General features: G+C 46.1%; 1 protein-coding gene across 2 annotated transcripts in view; it reads left to right on the forward strand.

Annotated features, from left to right (window-relative positions):
• Positions 1 to 21,780, forward strand: part of LDLRAP1 (low density lipoprotein receptor adaptor protein 1) — an 85,145-nt gene that overhangs the window by 18,813 nt on the left and 44,552 nt on the right. Inside the window, exons 2-3 of one of the 2 annotated variants that reach the window (XM_077337645.1) lie at positions 16,202 to 16,344; positions 19,609 to 19,721. In XM_077337645.1, the coding sequence (XP_077193760.1) occupies positions 16,202 to 16,344; positions 19,609 to 19,721 (256 nt within the window). The remainder of the gene's footprint in view (positions 1 to 16,201; positions 16,345 to 19,608; positions 19,722 to 21,780) is intronic. The other variant, XM_077337646.1, reaches the window with a different exon arrangement.

A 21,780-nucleotide genomic window follows, 5' to 3' on the forward strand; every position in this document is an offset into this window, starting at 1 on the left:
CCAGTTTATACGGGAAGCAGACTTGGTGGTAAATTGGACTGCTCTTAATTAAGGCTGCTGAACAGAGAATGTTACGCTTTAAAAACAGTTCCCCCACTGTTTCTTATCTTGCATATTTCTGATAAAGTTTTTCTCACATACAAACTCCACTCCCAAGAAATCCCAGAAATCATCATTTAGGCAGTCTCCACAGATTTAGAAATATATAATTCCTAGGATTATCTCTGTTTTGCAGTTTAAGAGTGGTCTTCCTGAACTTCCCTTGCAGAACTTGGTTTCTTGCCTTAAAGAGGCAAGCGGAAGGGTCGAAGATCCTCAGGGGGGTTTTCACACAGTGGAAATTAAGGTCCACATCATGGTTTGTATCGTGGGTGGTTATCCTTTCTTTGGACGAACAACGAAAGCCAGGATGCTTCTGTTCCTCTTCCCTGCCAGCTCCTCTCGGTCCTTGCCTTTCTGGAGGAGGGCAAAACTCTTCCCACCAGAGGAGATAACGACCCTGCGGTTGTTTGCAAAGATCACTTCCCAGGGTCTAAAAAAGATGGATCAGGAGGCCAGGGGAAGCCAGTGGTTTGCCAGCGGGGTTGTTGACTCTTTTGTTCCCAACTCACTTGACTCCTCCAGTGCACAAACAAATCACAGATGGAAGCAACCGAGGGGCCTCTTATCTTTATGGCAGCCGACTCTTACAGAGGACGGGGCTGGCGTCCTTCAGATCCATCTGGCATAACATGTCATTTGTTGGCGGCTGTATTGCTGGCTGATCTTTCCGCCTGCAAGTTTGCATCTCGACATGTTGCAGTGAACTGAATACTTACGATACTCAGGCCCATCTGCGGAGTGTGGTGGGCTCGGGCTACCTCAAGGCAAGCTAATTGATCTCTTGGGACCCCTTCTGCAGGCTGGAGTAAATGAGCAGCTGTGGTTGTGAGCTTTGTTTTGCTTCCTTCTTGTTATTTTCAAATTCATGTCGTTTGCCCTGTTGGAGGCATCTCATAATACTTTCCCTTAAGGCGTAGCTTAGCAGTACTTTACATTTCCCCCAGGTGTAGCTTTAGGTTGGGTGGAGGGCTGTATTCTGCACTTCTTGGAGGTATGCAGGCCCAGTTTGAGCGAGGACCAGGATGCACTGAGAGAGAGAGAGAGACAGCTTAGTTCTCTCTCCTGTGCCATTCTGCAGGGCCTCTTCATCCAGGCTTTTGGATGGAACTGATGAAAGTGAACATGTAGCTTTTAGCAGGCCCCACCCTACCCATGTGACTCAACCCATGTGTTACCATCTATTGACGTGGGACATCTACACCTGTCGGTCTGACTGTGACATAATAGAGACACTGTTCTTAGATTTGCCAATGCAAGCCGTTTAATCTAAAGTTGTTTTCTCCTATTTCAAATCCTAAATTTTAAATTATCATACTGTTTTAAATGTTTCTGTTTTAAATTTTTCTTGTTTTGGATTTTGCTGCATTACTACTTCTGTCCGCTTTCCTGTGACCATTCTACCCGAGCCACCAACACAAGCACTTGGTGGCAGGGGCTCCTGGGAATTATAGACCATGGACATCTGGAGGGCCGCAGTTTGACTACCCCTGCTCTGAGCAATCAAACTCCCATCTCTTCCCTCTACTACTGTGCTCTGCCACACAAATTTCTTCACTGGTAGATGCTCCTCTCCCTCCAGTGCTTGAGCCAAAAAAGGCTTCCTGCCTGATCCATCTTTTGATAAATGGAAGGGATGGGAGAGCAGCACCAGGAAATCAGCGCACGAGTACAAATTGTCAACCTCAGTGATGGATGCTGATGGCTAATTGTGAGGTGGACCATTGTTTGGACTTGGTGTGACGCAGCTTCTTCTGACCTTACCGAACAGGAAATGCTCTGAAATGTGTTTTCGCCCTAACTGGGTGAAGCAGTCGAACAAGTCTGAGTCCAGGGGGCACCTTTAAGACCCACAAAGTTTTATTCAAGGTGTAAGCTCTTGTGTGCTCACACACTTCCTCAGACTCAATGAAATGGGAAAGTCCACACGTTTAGGCCATGAATTAGTGAGCCAGGAATCAGCACACAGCACAATAAAGATGTTTAGCAGGTACTAGGGCCTTACAGGAATAACAAGCTAAGTGTATAAGGTTATCATTTGTTGGGGTTTTCCCCCAGGGTTGAATCCAAACAAATGAAAACCTTATAAGCTTAGCTTGTTATTCCTAAAGCTCTTGTACTGCTAATCATTTCCATTATGATGTGCACTATGCCATGACTGGCTCTGTTTCTATATGTGGTCTTGATTCAAATGGGTAGCCATGTTGGTCTGAAGTAGCACAATAAAATCAGTCCAGTAGCACCTTTAAGACCCACAAAGATTTATTCAGGGCGTGAGCTTTCGAGTGCAAGCTTGCACTCGAAAGCTCACACCCTGAATAAATCTTCGTTGGTCTTAAAGGTGCTACTAGACTCTGATTTTATGTGATCTTGTAATTCCCATTTCATGGAGTTTGAGAAAATGCAATGTGCACACGAAATCGTAAACCTTGAATTAAAAAAATGTGGGTCTTAAAAGGTGCCACTGGACTCAGACTTTATTGTACTGCTTCAGAACAACACAGCTGCCCACCGGAATCTTTGTAAAGCAGGTCATCCTGGCTGCTGTTTCTCCTAGAAGGGATAAGAGAAAGATTGTCTAGCCAAATTAGTGGTACTATGTCTGTGATGGTGGTGGGCTTGGAACCCTCCCCCCCTCCACCCCGCTGACCTGGCTGCCATCAGATGAATGTTCATTTGTAATACAGTCAAAAGTCTCTTTGCTTTCTGTGGCCTGTGTTTCTGGCTGGGTTTGCAGTCGAGGGACCTGGAAATGCTAGCTACCAATCATCCCAGCTGCCTTTGTGACTTCTGGGTCTTCTGCGTTCATGTTTATGCACTCTGGGGTCGAGTGGGAGAGGCACAAAGGTTAAGTGGCTTTTGAGGCGCCTGCAGTAATTGTCAGCAGTGGAGATCAAAAGGGGGTGCTTCAGACGTCAAGTTCTGGCCCTTGTTTCTGTGTCATCCCCACAACCCCCCAGGCTTGTCAAGTGCTTTGGAAGCATGGAGTAAGAAGCATTAAAGGGCAGTTTGTAGTCTGCAGAAGGTCACCAGCTGTTTTATTCCCAAGGTTTAGAATCCGCCTTGCCACACGATATGACCTTAGGCCTCTGGTTTGGTTGTCGCCTGTCATAGAGAGATGAAATTGCTGTCTTTAGGTTCGAAAAAGCCCGGCCTTTTGATTTGTGGAATGGGTAGAGAAGACTCCTAATCAGGCACCCAGAATCCTGAATTAGTCTATCTGTGGGAGTCAGGCTGCTTCAAAGACCAAGATGAGTAATCCTTTTTACAACACATGCTGCTCAATATTTACTTACCCATGACCAGCCTGCCCCAGGATGAGCTGCAGACAAGCAAAAGAGAGAAAGGACACCTCTGATAGATGGGTGTGATTGAACCAGCTGTCTTATCACCTCCTTGTGTCAATCCACTTGGCAGTCCTCAGAATTTGACCATCCTTGGGGGGGGGGGGGGAATGTGGTAAAATGGCTGTGGTTGCTCACTCCATGATTGGCTGTTATCCTTTGTTCTGTGCTTTAGCAGGCAAACCACAGTTCACAAGTAATGGTTTATGTGGGTTTTTCATATGTAGGTGTACGTTCTAACTGGCAGCAGAGAATCATCTCTAGGCTTCTTGATGGACGTGATTCTTGTCTCAGAAAAAATGTAAACCATTCCTTATGAGTTGTGTGGTGTGTGTGTGTGTGGGGGGAGTCAGCTTTTGGAATGTTGCAGTTAGGGTGCATAAATACTTATGCTGCACCTCAACAAGTCATGCTGTATGCTACTTTCTTTGTACAGACGCTTATCTCCACATAAGAAAAAAAGACTAATAAAAGCAAGGAAATGTCATCATGTAAAAGTGTTTACACACGTGAAATCTTCTGTCGCCAGCCGCTTGTGGAGCAGCCATCTGCCTCACGTATGCCCCACCTGCCTACCTAGTGGTGACCCAAAGTGACTTCTACTGTTCCTTTCTCAGCTTTATCTTCTGGATCTGCCTGTGAGACAGGCTGCATGTTGGGCTTCCATGATTGAAAATTCATTCCATGTAGAAAACTAGCTTTGGAGGAGAGGGTGCTCCTTTCCCCATGATGTGCTAGTTTTGTTTGTGCAGGACATTATTCCCCTGGGAGGAAACACTCCCCCCCCCCTCAAAGTCTGCTGTGTCTGTATAAGTTTGTGATCTCTGCAGCACCTCACACGAGACAGGCACGTTTTGGCTGCCCTCCAGAGCCTTGTCACCTAAGGGCCTCGGTGTTTCTTGCTGACACCCAAGAATTCTAAATATTTCTGCAGCTCTGCCCAGAACTCGGTCCCTCGGCTTGAGTTATTTTTCCAGCCCACTAAAGGGCACTATTTGGGCTTCTGTCCAAGGTCGAAAGCCAGGAATTTTTCTCAGGAATTACCCAATGTGTCGCCTTTCCTGCTGCTGTTGGGCAGAGTTTTATTCTTAGCATGAACACAAAAAGCTCATTCCTGCTTGCTTCTCTTTCCCCTCAGACAAGCTCTGCCATCCACAGAACCTGAGGATCTTTGGACTCCTGATGAAAACTTTCCCTGCCCCCAATGCCCCCCCCAATCATAATCCCATTACATAAAAATAAAATGGTAACTTAGTTGAGCAAAGCACTTTTCCAGGTCATGACCAAACGTTAGGAGCCAGGCTATCCGAATGCCTGTACGAAAAAGCTTTTATTTGTTCTAAACAATGCCTGGCTGAAAATAGTAGAGGACATTGTGCCATCTTATTGCTTGAGATAGCTTCCTTTTCTCCAAAAGGCCCAAGGCAGCTCCTTCAGTCATCTTGGGCCCTGCCAGCAACATTATTTGGGTTAGTTAGCCTGAGATTCATTGATTTGCTGGAAACAAACTAGTGAGTGCTTTCTGTTCCGAGCAGGAACACGTTTTTGAAGTAGAGTTGGCATGCCTGGGAACACATGCAACTGCCTTATACAGAGTCAGACCCCGGGTCTACATAGGTCAGTTTTGTTTACTCCGATTGGCATCAGCTCTCCAGAGTTTCAGTGTGTTGTAGTGGTTAAGAGCGGTGGCCTCTAAGCTGGAGAACTGGGTTTGATTCTCCAATTCTCATCCACATGCAGCCAGCTGGGTGACCTTGGGCCAGTCACAGTTCTCTCAGAGCTCTTTCTGCCTCACCTACTTCACAGGGTGTCTGTTGTGGGGAGAGGAAGGGTAGGTGATTGTAAGCCACTTTGAGACTCCTTCGGGCAGTGAAAAGCAGCTCTTCTTTCTTCTTTCACATCACCTATGATCTGATTAATTGGAGATGCCAGGGATTTAATTTGGGGGATTCTGCGAAGCAGATAGTCCACCACTGGAGCCACCATGAGCTAAAAGGTTTTTCTCTGTGCAGGGTTACTCTATGAATCGTGTTTTTGTGGTTATAGCATATTCTCAGGAAACCACAGTGAGGTGGAGGAGGACTGGACAGATAAGTAGAATGGTTATTGTTGTCAGTGGTTGTAATTCCAAGTTGTTAACATGCGGTGGACTAACCAGCTTGAACCATCCAGCGGTGTGCCCTCTGAACTACTTTGCTCTTCTCCGTGAAGCAGCAGGTTTGAAAATAGAATAATGCAAATGAGCATGCAGTTTTTGACTTTCTGAAATATCGATCATGCAAATATTATCTCTTGCCACATTGCAGCTGCAGAATACTCTGCCTTGGGGATGGTGTGAATTACACCACTGTCTTTGCAATGTGCAAGGTTTAAAAACAAAACAAGTCTATGGTGCAGGAAAACAGGCGGTAGCTTAAGGAACACAGTACTCTTTGTGTCACTTGTGTTTCCACCTTACCCAGTCAAGCTGCAACTTTTTCATAAGCACAAATAGGCCATAGCAGGCTTTGAGAATTTTTCTTCCGTTTTGGAGCTAGAGGAATTTTTCAAGCTTCAGAGGTTTATATTTCAGTGATAATAAGGTTTTTTAAAAAATATTATTATTGTATTTATATTCTGTCCTACCCCAGAGGCTCAGGGCAGATTACATATAATTAAAAACATATAACAATATAAATATGCAAAATAAAAATCTAAACTATCGGCTTGAAATCCAAAGACTAAAGCTAGAACTAATTTTAGATGCTATTTTTTCCGGATCTCAAAGAGCAGCTGTGTCTTACAACTGCAGCCCCCAACCTTCTTAAGGCTGGGGACTGGCCTGTGGGGGTGGGGGGAGAGCGAGGCCCGGGCGCTGCACATGTGCAGCAGCTCCGTGCAAATGTGCATGTTCCGGAACTGCTGTCCATGCCCATTTGTGCCGCAAGTGTGCCAGCAGCTGTGCCTCCTTCACCCCCCCTGCAGCACGGTGCTTGCACAAGGCCCAGCGAGCTTCTCGCTGCGGGGGGGGGGGGAGAGGGAGGCGCGGCCGGCGGTGGCCCGGTGCCGAGGCTTTTGCGGCCCGGTATCAGGCCGCAGCCCAGGGGTTGACAACCCCCGTCTTACAAGACCCATGGAACTGTCCAAGGTCCCGCAGGGCTCTGATGTTGCCAGGATGAGTGTTCCACCAGTTGGGGGCCAGGATAGAAAAGGCCCTGGACCTGGTTGAGGCCACTTGAATTTCTTTAGGGCTGGGGATCCTAAGCAGATTTTGATCATAAGATTTTAGTGTCCTGGGGGGGGGGTCAGGACCAACAATGTGGGAAGACTGGGTTCCTAGCAGCAGCATCTCTTTCCAGCAGTTGTCAGCCAGGATTTATTTGCGCTTTAAGACTTCTTGGTCACTGGCACACTTACAGTCAGGTCATTTCATACGTTATGCAGGGGCAAGATTGTGTTTGCCTCTGATGAACTCAGAAGGGAGCTGTAGCCATTTGTTTCTCCCCAGCACCGTTCTTGTACAGATCAGGTGCTTGATGACCACGTGTGACATTGTTAGAACACCTTAGGCATACATCTTCTTTTAGACATAATGTGTGAACTGGCCTTCAGAATAACTAGCTTGAACAAAGCCAGTGCCACCTTTAAGACCCACAAAGTTGTATTCAGGGTGTGAGCTTTCAAGCACAGGTATGCTTCATCACAGGGGTAGTCAACCTGTGGTCCTCCAGATGTCCATGGACTACAATTCCCATGAACCCCTGCCAGCAAATGCTGGCAGGGGCTCATGGGAATTGTAGTCTGTGGACATCTGGAAGACCACAGGTTGACTACTCCTGCTTCATCAGATGAAAGCTCATATTGGAATAAAACTTTGTGGGTCTTAAAGGCGCCACTATACTCCAACTTAATTCTGCTGCTTCAGACCACCATGGTTACCCACCAGAATCTAGCTTGGATCTGGTGAGTCATCCGCCTGAAATTGTGGAGTTTTCCTTCAGTCCCTTTTGACCTGTGGAAAGTTGATTAAATAAAGAGGTCTTGGGAAATGTGTGGACTGGCATGGGTGGTCCATAATGAAGAACAGCTGTGCTGACGGAAGGGGAAGTAACTGCACCCCATGTTCTCTGCAGCTCTCTGATCCTCTAGATCTCCTCAAGTATAGGGAAGGAGGGGATACAACAGAAATCTTCATCTCCAGCATCTTCTGCTGATAGATTGCTGTATCCAACCTATGAATGCCAGCCTCCAGGTGGGGCCTGGGGAATCCAACAGAATTATGGCTCATCTTCAGACTAGAGATCAGTTCCGCTGAAGAAAATGTCCAGAGGGAGTTGGCAACCGTAATCCAACTCTATGACTTTCTCTATATACTTTTCAAGCCATGCCTGTAGGACAAATTAGGAATTATGAGAATACCACAAGGGACTTTCCTGCTAGGAACTGATGTGGGGGGCAGGGAATAAGTGGTCTATCTCCCCCTCCCCCCCATTTTATCCTTTGTACATTCTTGTCAAGTTAAGCTGAAAGAAAACAGGCTCAGGGTGGGCAGCATGACCATCTCCAGTTTTGCCCTATTTGTGGCAGGCGACGATAGTGCAGACTTGTTTAGAGTAAAATACATTGGATCCAAAGGGTTACAGTCATAGAGATGGAAGGGGCCACACAGGCCATCTAGTCCAACCCCCTGCTCAATGCAGGTTCCGATCTAGCAGATGGAGGAAGTGATGCAGGTGAAACGAAAGTGGCTATTTTTCTTTGCTGAGTAAAGGCAGCCTGTTCCCGCCACTGTATACAACACCTTCTCCTGAGTCATCCCATCTATTGTTAGAAGATTTCCCTGCATTCCACATTCTGGGCCGAATTCTTAATCATCTGGGATGACCACGCAGGGTGTGTGGTTGAATTGGGAGAGGGCTTCCCTGCTTCTTTGAGCAGCACAGCAAACAGTAATTGACTGCTTAGTAATCTCTTCGTCAGGACCACGCCTGGATCTGGAATCCTGCAGGAGAGATTGTTCTCAGCCTTGCATGCCTGAATTCTGGGCTGCAGCATCCCGGTCAAAGGCCTTCCCTGGGGTAGCTGTGTTTTCATTCTTTCTTTTGCTAGAGTTGACATCCATTGTCCGTATCTGGAGTGAGCAGAGAGCCCCGTGCGTGCAGAGCAGAGAAGCAGCTAAGATCAGGGCAATGCTGAAATGCCAAAGTGCTCACAACGGGACGGAGGATAAACTTCTTTTACAAAAGGTCTGAGCCCTGGACCGCCTCTCCACCTATGCCTCCCAAAGAGCATTACGCTCTGCAGGCACAAATAAACTGGTGATCCCTGATCCCAGGGAGGCTCGTCTGGCCTTGACCAGGGCCACGGCATCCTCTGTCTTGGCCCCCACCTGGTGGAATGAGCTCCCAGAAGAGATCAGGGCCATGCCAGAACTAAAACAGTTCCACAGGGCCTGCAAAAGGGAGCTCTTCCACCAGGCTTTCGGTCAGGGCCAATGAAGCAATACACCAATCAGAGCCCAGAGACCCCTCCCACCACCAACTACATCTCACAGGCATATTATTATTATTATTTAATTATATAATAATTTAAAAAAACTTGCCGCTGGTGATGATGGCAGTGGTGAATGGAAGAAGTGGAGGGAACCCTATATGTGTCCTTGGGGGGAGGCACGACTTGGTGGCTCAAGCATCCGCTTTTCACATGGAAGGTCCCAGTATCGGTCCCTAGTATTGCCAGTTAAAATGATCAGGCAGGAGGTGATACGAAGACACCCCCTCCCACTCCCTGGAACTCCTGGCTTCCTCTGCTGCTATTTGACACTGGGATGGGGGTGGGGAGGATAGCATTTGCAGATGATTGACAGATTGGGGAGGGCTGTCAGGATTCACAGACTGGTTCAGGATTGGAATATAGATTGCCAGTGGTCTAGTTCAGCCTTTCTCAACTTTTTTTTACTGTTGAGAAACCCTTGAAACATTCTTCAGGCATCAAGAAACCCTAGAAGTGGTGCAATCATAGAATCATAGAGTTGGAAGGGACATCCTGAGTCATCTAGTCCAACCCCCTGCACTATGCAAGACACTCACAACCCTATCATGCAGAGTATGGTTGAGAAGCATAGCTGTGTCCATGCCTACCCAGGGCTTCTCCCCTTCCCACCCCCTCCAGGCCCATTGGCCATTTTGGGAGAGGGGGGCCATGTATGGTCATATCACCCAATTAACATTTAACAATTAAAAAAAAAACTTTAATTAATGGGGAAGGCACTGGCAAACCACCCCGTATTGAGTCTGCCATGAAAACGCTAGAGGGCGTCACCCCAAGGGTCAGACATGACTCAGTGCTTGCACAGGGGATACCTTTACCTTTAAACATTAATTAACTCCCACCCATTGGGGAAACCCTTCGAGGGCTGTCAAGAAACCGCAGGGTTTCACGAAACCTGGGTTGAGCAAGCCTGGTGTAGTCAGCGTTCCAGGATGTGTGCTTCTCTTTGTTTAAAACCCTATCCCAGCCTCCCTGTTCAGCCCATGGTGACTAAGCTCCTGTTTATCTTTCGTTCTCCCTCCACCCCAAGGAAAAGTTAAATATTTGAGGCTTTTTGAGTTGGGGGGGGTGTAACTAAAAGGGCAACGTGATAGCAGGTTGAGAAAATTGTGCAGCGTTTTGAGAAAATGGGTAGAAGGGTTTTTTTCATCTTCCCCTGTAATACTCAAACATGGAGACAGCGGCTGAAATGAACCTATTCTGGGTTTCAGAGATCTAAAATGTATTTTGCGTGGTGTGGAAGTGACTTGTGTAATTCCCTGCTACAGTAAATGCTCTTGGCCACTACCTGGCTTTAAAGAGAATTAGTCATGGAAGAGAGTCAGAGCTGTTAGACATGATGATTGAAAGGGTACCTGTTGCTGGGGAGAGGCATGAAAGAGCCGGTGTGGGCTGTTGTGTTCAGCTCTTGATTGTAAGCTTACTGAGAATATGTTGTACCTCATTATTGAAAACTGGACTGTGGTCTAGACCAGTGGTCCGCAACCTTTTTAAGGCTGCAGACCGGCGGCGGTGGGGAGGGCGATAGTGGTGCGTGGCACGCAGTGCGCAATGTGCATGCACGGCCACAAATGCGCTTGTGCAGTACTTCTGCGCATGCACGAAACTGCTGTGCATGCGCATTTGTGGCTGCACATGGCGCATGCGCAGCCCTGCTTCCCTCCCCCACACACACAAAAAGAAGCTTGTCGGGCCGCAAGCTAATAGGCTGCTTTTGCGGCCTGGGAAGTTTCTTACTGCGGGGAGAGGGAGCTGTGGCCCGGTGACAGGGCCTTCACGGCTCGGCACTGGGCCACGGCCTGGGGGTTGGGGACCACCGGTCTAGACAACTCCTTGGTCTGATCCAGCAAGGGTGTTATGTGTGAACTTGGTCAATGTATCACCCAGTGCACGTCCACTTAGGACTGTGTGTGCTTTATAAACACTTCCCCATGGATCAAAAAGACGAACTTTTCATCTGTGCAAATCGCAAGTTTAGCAGATTTGCATAACTTGGGTATTTGCGCTGAGAACGTCTGAGGCCTAATTCCTGAGTATCCTACTCAGCACCTCTTTGCCTTTGGAGATTTTACTCGATGTTGCTCTCAAACTGCGAATCCTCATTTTGCACCCTAAGGACTAGGAACTTGGCTTCTTAAAGCTCAGACTTCAGCGGTTGCTATTTTGTGAGTTTGTCAGAAAAAAAGGCCCATTGCCCTGAAAATGATCTTTCATTGCCTAAGTAATTTTTGTTGTGTTGTCTAGATCTGCCCTTGGACTCCTAGCTCTTAGCATCTCCTATGAGACAAAGGTGGTGCCATTGCTAGGCCAAAAATCTTGACTTTCCAGCAGCTTGATGCTGCTGCTGACAAGTTTGCAAAGGGATAGCTGGTGGCACCCAGCCCAGGAATGCAAGAGCTGCCCCAGACTTAGCCGGTCAGAAACGAGGCCCTCACTTCCCCTGTGTCTGGGCCTCCTTTTCAAAACCAGTATCTCTGTGCTTGGCTTACGATCCAGCCCTTCTCTCTTGGACAGTGATCGGAAACCCAAGGAGTCTTATACAATTGCCAACTCAAATAGAGGGGAGGGTGCAGTGTCTTTGGGCCTTCGGGAGAGAACAAAAACCCCACCAAACTCTTCCCTCTTTGCTTCATGTTGGTGTCAAAAAACAGAAAAATCTGAGCCAGCATCTATTTTTGTCTCTGCCTCTTTTTGTGTCCTTCCTTCCTTCTTTAGAATGGGGCTTCAGCCCACTGTGATCCATCAAAGGTTTGCTGCAGTTGGGGGTGGGGAAGGAGGAATCATTTAGAGCCCTATTGTATAGACTTCCTGTTGGGAAGGGAGGGGACTTCCTGTGTCCAAAGGAGCTTCCTCATTCAGTTCAGCATACATTTTCCAAGAGGTTTTGCAACAGGTCTGTAAGGACAAAAAGCTGCTCAGATGGATCTTCCTTCCGTGGCATTTTTGAACCTTTATCCAAGAATGTAATGGGGGGGGAGGGGGAGCCTGTAGCATGAGAAAGGACCAAGGAGGCTGGGCAGGCAGTGACTTTCGACTGCAGAGGAAAGGATCTGCATCAGTGGGTTTAAACTGTGTGTTCAGAAGTGGAATTGGCTGCCTAAGGAGGTGGTGAGCCCCCTCTCACTGGCAGTCTTCAAGCAGCAGCTGGGCAGATACTTTTCCTGGATGCTTTAGGCTGGTCCTGCATTGAGCAGGGGGTTGCACTAGATGGCCTGTATGGCCCCTCCCAACTCTGTGGTTCTCTGATTACAAATTCAGGCTTCTCACTTCTCAGTTTCCCCAAATGTGGCAGTTGACCAAGAGAGTGTGTCAACCCTAGATGCCATTTAGACTGTGAGGTTGTGAAATGCTAACGTCTAAGCCTGTGCAGATGTTACATCTCTCTGATACATATGTGGGCAGGAATGGGGGCTGGTGGACCAGGGAGTATCATAGAAGGTACCTGATCCACTATGATGTCAGTCTTGTCCCATCCCAATCTTGGACTCTTAGCTAGTCTGGAGCATTCAGGTTATTATTATCTGTATGGTTAAGAGTGCCGGACTAGTATAATGGGACCCAGGTTCAGGGTAGAGGGGAAGTATGAAATGTTTATATAGCACTCTGTTTGTGGTCCAGGTCAGGAGTAGTCAACCTGTGGCCCTCCAGATGTTCATGGATTACAATTCCCATGAACCCCTGCCAGCAAATGCTGACAGGGGCTAATGGAAATTGTAGTTCATGGACATCTGGAGGACCACAGGTTGACTACCCCTGGTCTAGGTTGTTGCAAGTGTTTGGAGCAGCTTTTACATCTTGTTAGCAGTGACTTTCGTGGTTGTTATTCATGATAAATTACAGCAGTCTTTAATGATAAGGGATCTAGATGTGGAAATGAATTGATGCATGGGAGGGAGGTGTGAAATGTAGATGGACACAGAGTTGCATTTGCTAGTATTTGAAAACCTGGTACTCTTTTTTTTTTTTTTTTACACTAAGGGATATCCAGGGTGAAGAACTAATGTGTAATCCCCCCCTGCAAACATATATCTTGGTCTTTAACAGTAAGGTCTGAGCCATGGAATAATGTTCAGCCATTTTCTTCCACCTCTCAGGGAAAGCTGTTCTACTGTTTAGAACATGGAGGGATGAAGCTACGCAGTTGGCCTTTTTGGCACTGATGTGGAAACATACCATAGAGAAAACCCCACCACAATGTGGTGCATATATAGAACCTTTAAAGTAGGGGTCCTCAAGTTTTTTGAGGCACCTTTGGAATTTTGAGAAGGGGTGGTAAATACCACTCCAAAATGGGAGGTGGAGTGAAACCCAAAATGGCTGTCACTGGAGGCGGAGCCAAATGGAATACCTCCTCCCCAGACCTCCTGGGAAGAAATAAATTCTGAAGAGGGAATTGAACCATTCAGATTTAAGGAAAGCCCAGGTGTTTACCAGTCTTCCTCTTCCTCCAGTGGGAAATCTTATAATTTGAATCAGGGAAGCCAAATAATAGGTCCTGCTTTACACTGGCCCCACACACTTCCTAAAAACCGACAGGAAGTACTGACAGGTGCTGTGGTGCTCATGAGCACCATGTTGGGGAATCCTGCTTTAAGATCACACTTCCACAGCGGCAAAGTCAGAGGAATGCGTGTCTGACCTGTGTATTCTAAGGCAGCAGGAAGTTGTATTCATAGAGCAACTGCCGCATATTTTTAAAAAACAAGCACCCATGATGGAAACCTTTGCAGTGGATTATGTGCCTTGTATTTATTAAGATGAATGAAACAACTGTCAGTTTATTTGGTGTGAATCACAAGCTAAATGTTTTCCTATTTCTTGGGCCAGCTGTGCTTCCCTCCCCCTGAAGTAACAGTCCTTGAGCAATCTGCCTGCCGTTTACTAAAAGGCCGCAATTTTGTGTGTGTGTGTGGGGGGGAATTTGTTGGGCTCATTCATCTCCACAGACTTTCTGGAGGAAAGGGCTGGCTGTCGTCTTGTACTGCTAACCTGCTGGACACCTGGGCCCTCTCCTTGAGGGAAGATCAGACATGCCGGCAGACTTGGGAGAGGTTTTTAAATAAGGCTCAGACAGCTTCCTTCAGAGGATGTGGTTCAGACGGTAGAAACGAAGCACATATCATCTACTTCTTATGGAGGTATCGGTCGCAAAATTGCACCTCCTTTTTTTCCTCACGGCATGCAGGCTGTTTGCTTGTCAGTCATAAAAACGCCTTGTGCCTTTCTCTGAGAGGTAATGATCATAAATTACATTACGCCACCTGTTTACCTACGACTGGCAGGGCAACGAACAATTAAAAGAGATTAGAAATCAACTATTAAAACAATGCACATATATAAAACCGGCAATTAAAAATGAAAAAAAAAAGTTGACGTCAGTAGCGATATTCCAGATGAAGCAGAACAAGCTTAATATGATGGCAGGCAGTGATGGAGGGGGATAAAGAATTGTCTCTGCGGGTTTGGCTCCTCGGCCCCTGTTCAGTAGCTGATTTTCAGTTATCTGAATTCAGCTGTGGATGACGCTGAACTAAGGTCCTGCTGGAAATGGGCCAAGACTGCCTTGAGACATGACATGCCAACTAAATCTTCATATGTGACTAGATTGGATTAAACATGCCTCAGTCTTTGAAGGGAGGGGATGAAATATAGGGGGGAATCCTCAAAGCAGAATTCTAAAATATCTTTATATTATATTCTGACACATCCCAAATATACCAATAAATTATGGAATAATTTCCCCCACAAATGTTCAACACATGAAATTATGGGATGATTTTCCCCCACAAACTTTCTTTTGGTTAATGCAAGCATGGTGGTTAAGAGTGGTGGCCTTTAATCTGGAGAACCAGGCTTGATTCCCTGCTCCTCTACACACAACCATGTGGGTGACCTTTGTTTAGTCACAGTTCTCTCAGAGCTCTGTCAGCCTCACCTACCTCACAGGGTGTCTGTTGTGAGGAGAGTAAGGGTAGGCAATTGTAAGCTGCCTTGAGATACCTTTGGGGCCCATTATGCACGGCCGCCGAAACGGCGATTTCGGGTCACATGGAAAATGCGGAGGGGGAAGACGCGACGCATACCAGTTATGTACGGGGCGGGGCGCGACGGCGGCAAAACCCAGAGTAACCGATTATGCATGCGGCGATCCGGGCGCCGCTTCTGGTTGCACCCCGGTCACCCGGAAGCTGCGCTTTCTTCCGCGTTTCACTGACGCGGATTTTTCGGCGGCATGCACCGAAGATGCGGCCGGTTGCAGCCGGCTCCGTGCGTTATCCGTGATTTTAGTCGCCGCCATTCCACCCCGAATGTGCGCTAAAACCCCCGTGCATAATGGGTCTGGGTAGTGAAAAGTGAGGTATAAAAACCAACTTGTTTCACATGATAGTTAAGGGTGTTTTTTGGTCATTCTTTTATTTGATGCTTTGACAAACATCAGTGGTCAGAACTGGTATGACCCAAGTTCAAATCCATGCTCTTCCACTAAGTTCATTGGGTGTGCTTGAGCCAGGCATACATGCTCAGCTCCACAGGGCTGTTGTGAGGTGAGCATTGAGGTTGGGACATGGGTGCTAACTTGAGATCGGCAGAGGAAGGACAGGATAAGACAAGGAGTTCCAATGTGGACTTCCCAGTTAGATTTTTCTTAAAATTGTAAAATTGGATTGTTTGCTTTCCCCCCAGCTTCCAACATCCGTGTTAATTACTAAGGGCGATACACCAGCTTGGTGTAGAGCAGTGGTTCTCAACCTGGGGATCGGGACCCCTTTGGGAGTTGAACAACCTTTTCACAGGGGTCGCAGCAGGGCAAGCAGCTTGGCAGGGGGGTGCCATCTACACAACAGCCTTGCGGGTAGATCAAGACAGACCTTTCGCATGGACTTCTAATCTGGTGAGCTGGGTTTGATTTCTTGACCTTAGTCTCGCCACAGCACTGATAAAAGCTGTTCTGACTGAGCAGTAATATCAGGGTTCTCTCAGCCTCACCTCCCTCACAGGATGGTTTTTGTGGGGAGAGGAAAGGAAAGGCAAATGTAAGCCTCTTTGAGACTCCTTCTGGTAGAGAAAAGTGGAATATAAGAACCAACTCTTTTTCTAATTTGGAGTTTTGGCCTCAAGGCACCAAACCATCTGGTACAATTGTTTGAAACCTCCTAAGAAGGATTTTGTTCTTTTTTTCCCCTTTGTGCTATCCCAAATATTCTTAACAAACATTCTTAATTTGATAGAGCTTCCAGAAAACTGGACAGACACCAGGGAAACCTTGCTGGAGGGCATGCTCTTCAACCTGAAGTACCTAGGTATGACGCTGGTCGAACAACCCAAAGGAGAAGACTTATCAGCCGCTGCTGTCAAAAGAATTGTTGCAACGGTGAGCCCTCGTGGTCTCGTTTTGATGGTAGTTCCTGGCTTCTTATGGGAAAAAGACATGTCCTGTGTTGTCCCTGATTGACACCTCCCCCCCCCAAAAAAAATTGTTGTTATATCATAGGATTGCAAGGCTGTGCCTGGCAACTGGTGGGAGGGTTGTGTGTAGGGGGGGGGGGAGTGCATGCAACATCACTGACATCACTATGATACATTTGGGGAAAAACTAGACAAAATGTGTGGTAGATCTAGGAATGGCAATAAACTCTGTGGTTTTCCTGTAGTTTCCACCAATTCCTAATTCTGCTTCTGTGTTCTTCCTGAAAGCAATGTTGCAATGTCCCTGTTGTTCTTTGAGACATTTTTCTCCAGCAGTGAGCAAAGAGGGCTGCAAAAGGAGGCCTTGCAGCCCTTTCCACAGGTAGAACGACACACAGCAGCCTCCATAGCCCTGCCATGTAAATCCAGATTGGTGCTGTGAAACCTGAGTGTGTTTCTCAATCTCCCACCCAATCTCAAGTAATTTTGAAAATTGTGGATGGAATAGGAACCACGAGTGACTCTCGCTTCCTCTTTTCATTCCGTTTTGTCCTGTCTCAAAGGGGCGCTTGTTAATAGGCCAAGGGGGCAATTGCCTGTCTGAAGAGGTGCCACATCGAGGTCGGCCAGCATGGCTGACTTTTGCAGTGTTTGCAGAAGGCATATCTCAGGAGGTCTTTCTGTCTGACTACATGCCCTGTGGGAAATCCTTTCTGCTGCTCACAGCCCAAACCAATTACGTTTGTATCCCCTGTTTCTCTAAGCAGCTAAGGGGCTCATACCTGGTTCTCTCTGTCTCCACTTTATCCTTACAACAACTCTGTTTAGTAGTAGATCATTCTAAGAGAGTGGGTTTGGCCCAAGGTCACCTTCTGAAATGGTTTTATGGAAGGTGGTCCCACTGAGTCCTCTGGGACTTGCTGTCTAGGAAATGTATTCAGTATTGCATTCTTAATGGGAAATACAACATTTACTCCAGTGTAAGACTAGTTTTTTTCCACTGATATATGATGAAAAAAGAAAGCTCATTTTACATTCACATACAAGTGACAGGCATGTCCCATAATAACGTTGTGTGTGTGTGTGTGTGTGTAACATTTTAAAGGGGTTCCATTGTATTCAGGCTCGTCTTCCTTTTGAGTTAGTATGGTAGCTATATCCTGTAAGGCACCCATTTGGATTAGACTATGTGCTCAGCTAATTGACCTTGTAGTAGATATATCATCTGCCTTTTAAAATTGATTTTTAAAATGTTCTTCTTGCCAAATCTTTGTACATGTGTGTGGGTGTTTTAAAGATAATATGCAGTTTAATAAATGAAAGCTGTCATTTGCTTTTGGGAGGGTTATCCATCTTTAATGATCATTGACTAATTTTCAATGCCTGCAATAGGGCTGAGTTGAACCCCCTAACCCTGCCCCGGATTGCCCAGGCAAGCTGGATTCTATCAGATCTTGAACGCTAAGCAAGGCTGACCCTGGCTAGTATTTGGATGGGAGATCTTCAAGGATTTGGGTGGCAGTTCTGCCAAGGAACACCAGGGGTCATGACGCAGAGGCAGGCAATAGCAAGCCGCCTCTGAACGTCCTTGCCAGACTGCCAGACAATCCCAGAATCTCCTGACTACACTGCACATGCTTTACCATAATAAATAATAAGTCCTACCCCCTGCAGTGGATAGCATAATTTGGCTACATCATTGTATTTCCTCTTCCTGGAAGCATTGAAATTACAATGTGACCAGTGAGATTTTTTCTGTGTGGGCTTCAGATCTCAGTGGTGGTAAAGGAAAAAGAAGGGTGATTTGAAAAAACACACACACACAAAAGAGCCTGTTGCTTTGGTGAAGGCTGGTGAACTACTGCAGAGCAAAGTCAGGCTCTGGGTGAAGAATTGTGGTCCTCCTAAAAAAGCACAACCCACCACTTTGTCAAATGCATCTGTCCATTGCAGGTTTGTAATCTAATTTTTCTGCTGGAATTAAATTGTATATTTGATTGGGGGTTTGAGGGGGCACCCTGCTTCTTGAGAGGCTTGTATAGCTTCATCACAGCACTGAGGTTAAAGCCTTGGTAGTCAGATTTACATATTTTCTGTTCTGCACCTTACCTTTCCTTTGTTTTATAGAACACACCTGGATTAATGGCCAGTGGGCATGCAGTGAAGTTGTTACTAGACTTTCTGCTCCAAATACTTAGACTTGAAGAAGAGTCCTGTGTAATTCGAAAGCTCTCTTCCAGTATTGTATTTAAGGGCCGTTTTGTCCCTTTTGCCTGCTTAATTGTCATCTAGCTATGCGCTGTAAGTCATGACAAGGGCACTAAAAATACATTCGCTCCAGTAACATAAAATTCCCATTAGGAAATCAGTTCATAAAATGGAAGGCACTGCATAAAATACATGCTGTATCTGCCATTATAGGAAATTAGGGAACATTAAATGATCATGATGTATCACAAGTTGCTAAACACTTTTTTGATTTGAAGGACATTTGCGTCACTTACAAATCTGTGAGGTTCCGGTACATTTCAACAAGAGTCCCTTGGCAGGGGAATCTGGGGTGCAAACAGCAAAAAGGTGTGCCCCCAGTTTCCAAGCTCTATAGGTGACCATGGTGTACAATGGCCCTACTTTTGCCAAGCCAGAGGACCTGGAGGATAGCCCTTGCAGGCGAGGTCATGGCTCCTGCTAAAGAAGACTGCTCTGTAATAACAGCTCTCATCTACAACTATGTCAGCCTATCTTCTCCTCCTCACGGGCTCTGCCAATATTATGTTTGAGAAACAAGACCATTCAGCTGAGGAGAGCCTTTCAAAATACCGCTTTTTCCTAGGAATAAGGAGACATCACTGTTAACCTCTAGTATAGTTTTTTTTTTTTTACTTTTTGAATGCACTTCAGTCCAACCTATCTACCCAGTTTGGGTCCCCAGTTGACTCTGAATCAGAAAGAGCCCAAACCAAAGCAAAAACTTCAGGGGCATCCCTTGCCTCTCATTTTGGTGCAGATAGATTCAGGTGGGTAGCTGTGTTGGTTGGAAGCAGCAGGATGAAGTTTGAGTCCAGTGGCACCACTGAATTCAAACTTTGTTATATTGGCACATTAAAGTTTGTCGTATACTTAGCTAATGTGGGCCTAGCCGACAGTCGCTTTCTGAGTTGAGTTATCTGCCTTTCTCAGGCAGTCTTCTTAAATACCTTGATGCTAAACACCTTTTCTCTCTCCTAAGGCAAAAGCCAGTGGGAAGAAACTCCAGAAGATCACCTTGAAAGTGTCTCCCAGGGGGATAATCCTCAGCGACAGTATAACAAACGAGCCGATTGAAAACATCTCAATATACAGGTGCGTCACGCAGGTAGTTTTTAAGGATGCAAAACGAATTCAGGACAAATCTGTCTAAATGGAAGATCTTAATAAATGGGAAATGCACTGGAGTTATTCTGCATGGAGCCAAATAAAACAGTTTAAAAAGCAACCAGTTTAGACCGCTTTGTTATATTACAATCGTTGTTCTGCATTGAATATAGTCTGTTGAAAAACTACAATTGCAATGCTCTCTGCATGAAACAATTCATAGCCCTGCCCCCTGCAGTTTTGCCAACTCCACTTTGTTCTCTAATGCAGTCACTAATCTGCATAACTAAAGAGCTTCTCTGCATGGCTAATAGGACGTCACAGACAGGCAGGGCCTCTTCTGCATGATGGATAAGCTGATGAAAACTCACTAAATACATAGTTGTTTTTCTGATCTCTGCACAGAAGAGTTAATTTACTCTGCAAAACTGATTTTGCTCTGCATGGTGAACTGCCTCTTCGGTGCTTTAAGCGTCTTTTAAGTGTTTCTGAAAGATGCTTTTCACCGATTCATTTCTCTCCTGCCTGCCTGAAACGCTCTATTAGCCACGCAGAGAAGCTCTTTAGTTATGCAGATTAGTGACTGCATTAGAGAACAAAGCAGAGTTGGCAAAACTGCAGGGGGCAGGGCTATGAATTGTTTCATGCAGAGAGCATTGCAACATAGTTTTTCAACAGACTATATTCAATGCAGAACCATTGTAATATAATAAAGCGGTCTATACTGGTTGTTTTTTTAAACTGTTTTATTTGGCTCCATGCAGAATACCTCCAGGAGAGAAATGAATTGGTGAAAAGCATCTTTCAGAAACAAGGCTTGAAAGACGCTTAAAGCACCGAAGAGCCAGTTCACCATGCAGAGCAAAATCAGTTTTGCGGAGTAAATTAACTCTTCTGTGCAGAGATCCGAAAAACAGCAATGTATTTAGTGAGTTTTCATCAGCTTATCCATCATGCAGAAGAGGCCCTGGTTTCTGTGGCATTGGGAAATCACATAATCACTGTTTATTATGTCAGGCCTGGTCTCCACATTTGCCAGGTTTCGGCTCCCTTTAAAAAAAAAAAAAAGCCATATTGTCAAATTAAGTAGCTGTAAATTTTTCAAGCAATTTTTCCCAAATTGCTGTGGGGCAAACAATGTGCTTCGGGGAAGTATCAAGCTCTCTTGACTGCTTTAAAATAAAACAAAACAAAGGGTTCCAGGTAGCAGATCTTTTATGTTGTTTCTCTCTAAGTAAAATTTGTCTTAACATCTTGCTAATGCATCCTCCTTCAAAGAGATTGAGAAGGCTGCTAAATTCTCAGAATCATGTTTCATCAAAGGGCCCACAAAACTTTCCCTAGTGGTGTCTTTCTTTGTTTTCAAAATAAACCTCTTCTGCCTCGGCCCATTCAGTCAAGTCAGAATGGTGCATCTTGGGGAGGCTGAGGACATCTGCTGGCAAGAATTTGTACTCCAAACCAAAGCTGCGGCTAAGCAATTGACCTTCGGCACTTCTGCCATACAGGTGCAAAGTTTTCATCCTCCTGAAGAGCTTCCATTAACTCTGTTGCACCTTCATGCCCAATCTCCTGCCTTTCTGTTGATCCTCCTAGGCAGTGTTACCCAAATAGGAGGCCTCCTAATTGGTTTGGATTCATTAGCTTTAAATCGGAGACATAGTGAGAGGGGCTAATTTGGGTTCTCCATCACTGTTTACAGGGATGGTTCCCTTAGAGAAACTCAAAATAACCCTTTTTAAAAATTAAGGGGAATTTAAGGAGTACATTAAGGAGTAAATTAAGGGGAATTTAAGGGAATTTAAAGAGTATGAGCCTCTTGTGGTGCAGAGTGGTAAGGCAGCAGACATGCAGTCTGAAAGCTCTGCCCATGAGGCTGGGAGTTCAATCCCAGCGGCTCAAGGTTGACTCAGCCTTCCATCCTTCCAAGGTCGGTAAAATGAGTACCCAGCTTGCCGGGGGGTAAACGGTAATGACTGGGGAAGGCACTGGCAAACCAACCCCGTATTGAGTCTGCCATGAAAACGCTGGAGGGCGTCACCCCAAG

The sequence above is a fragment of the Paroedura picta genome, chromosome 5 (genome assembly GCF_049243985.1).
Source record: "Paroedura picta isolate Pp20150507F chromosome 5, Ppicta_v3.0, whole genome shotgun sequence".
NCBI lineage: Eukaryota > Metazoa > Chordata > Lepidosauria > Squamata > Gekkonidae > Paroedura > Paroedura picta.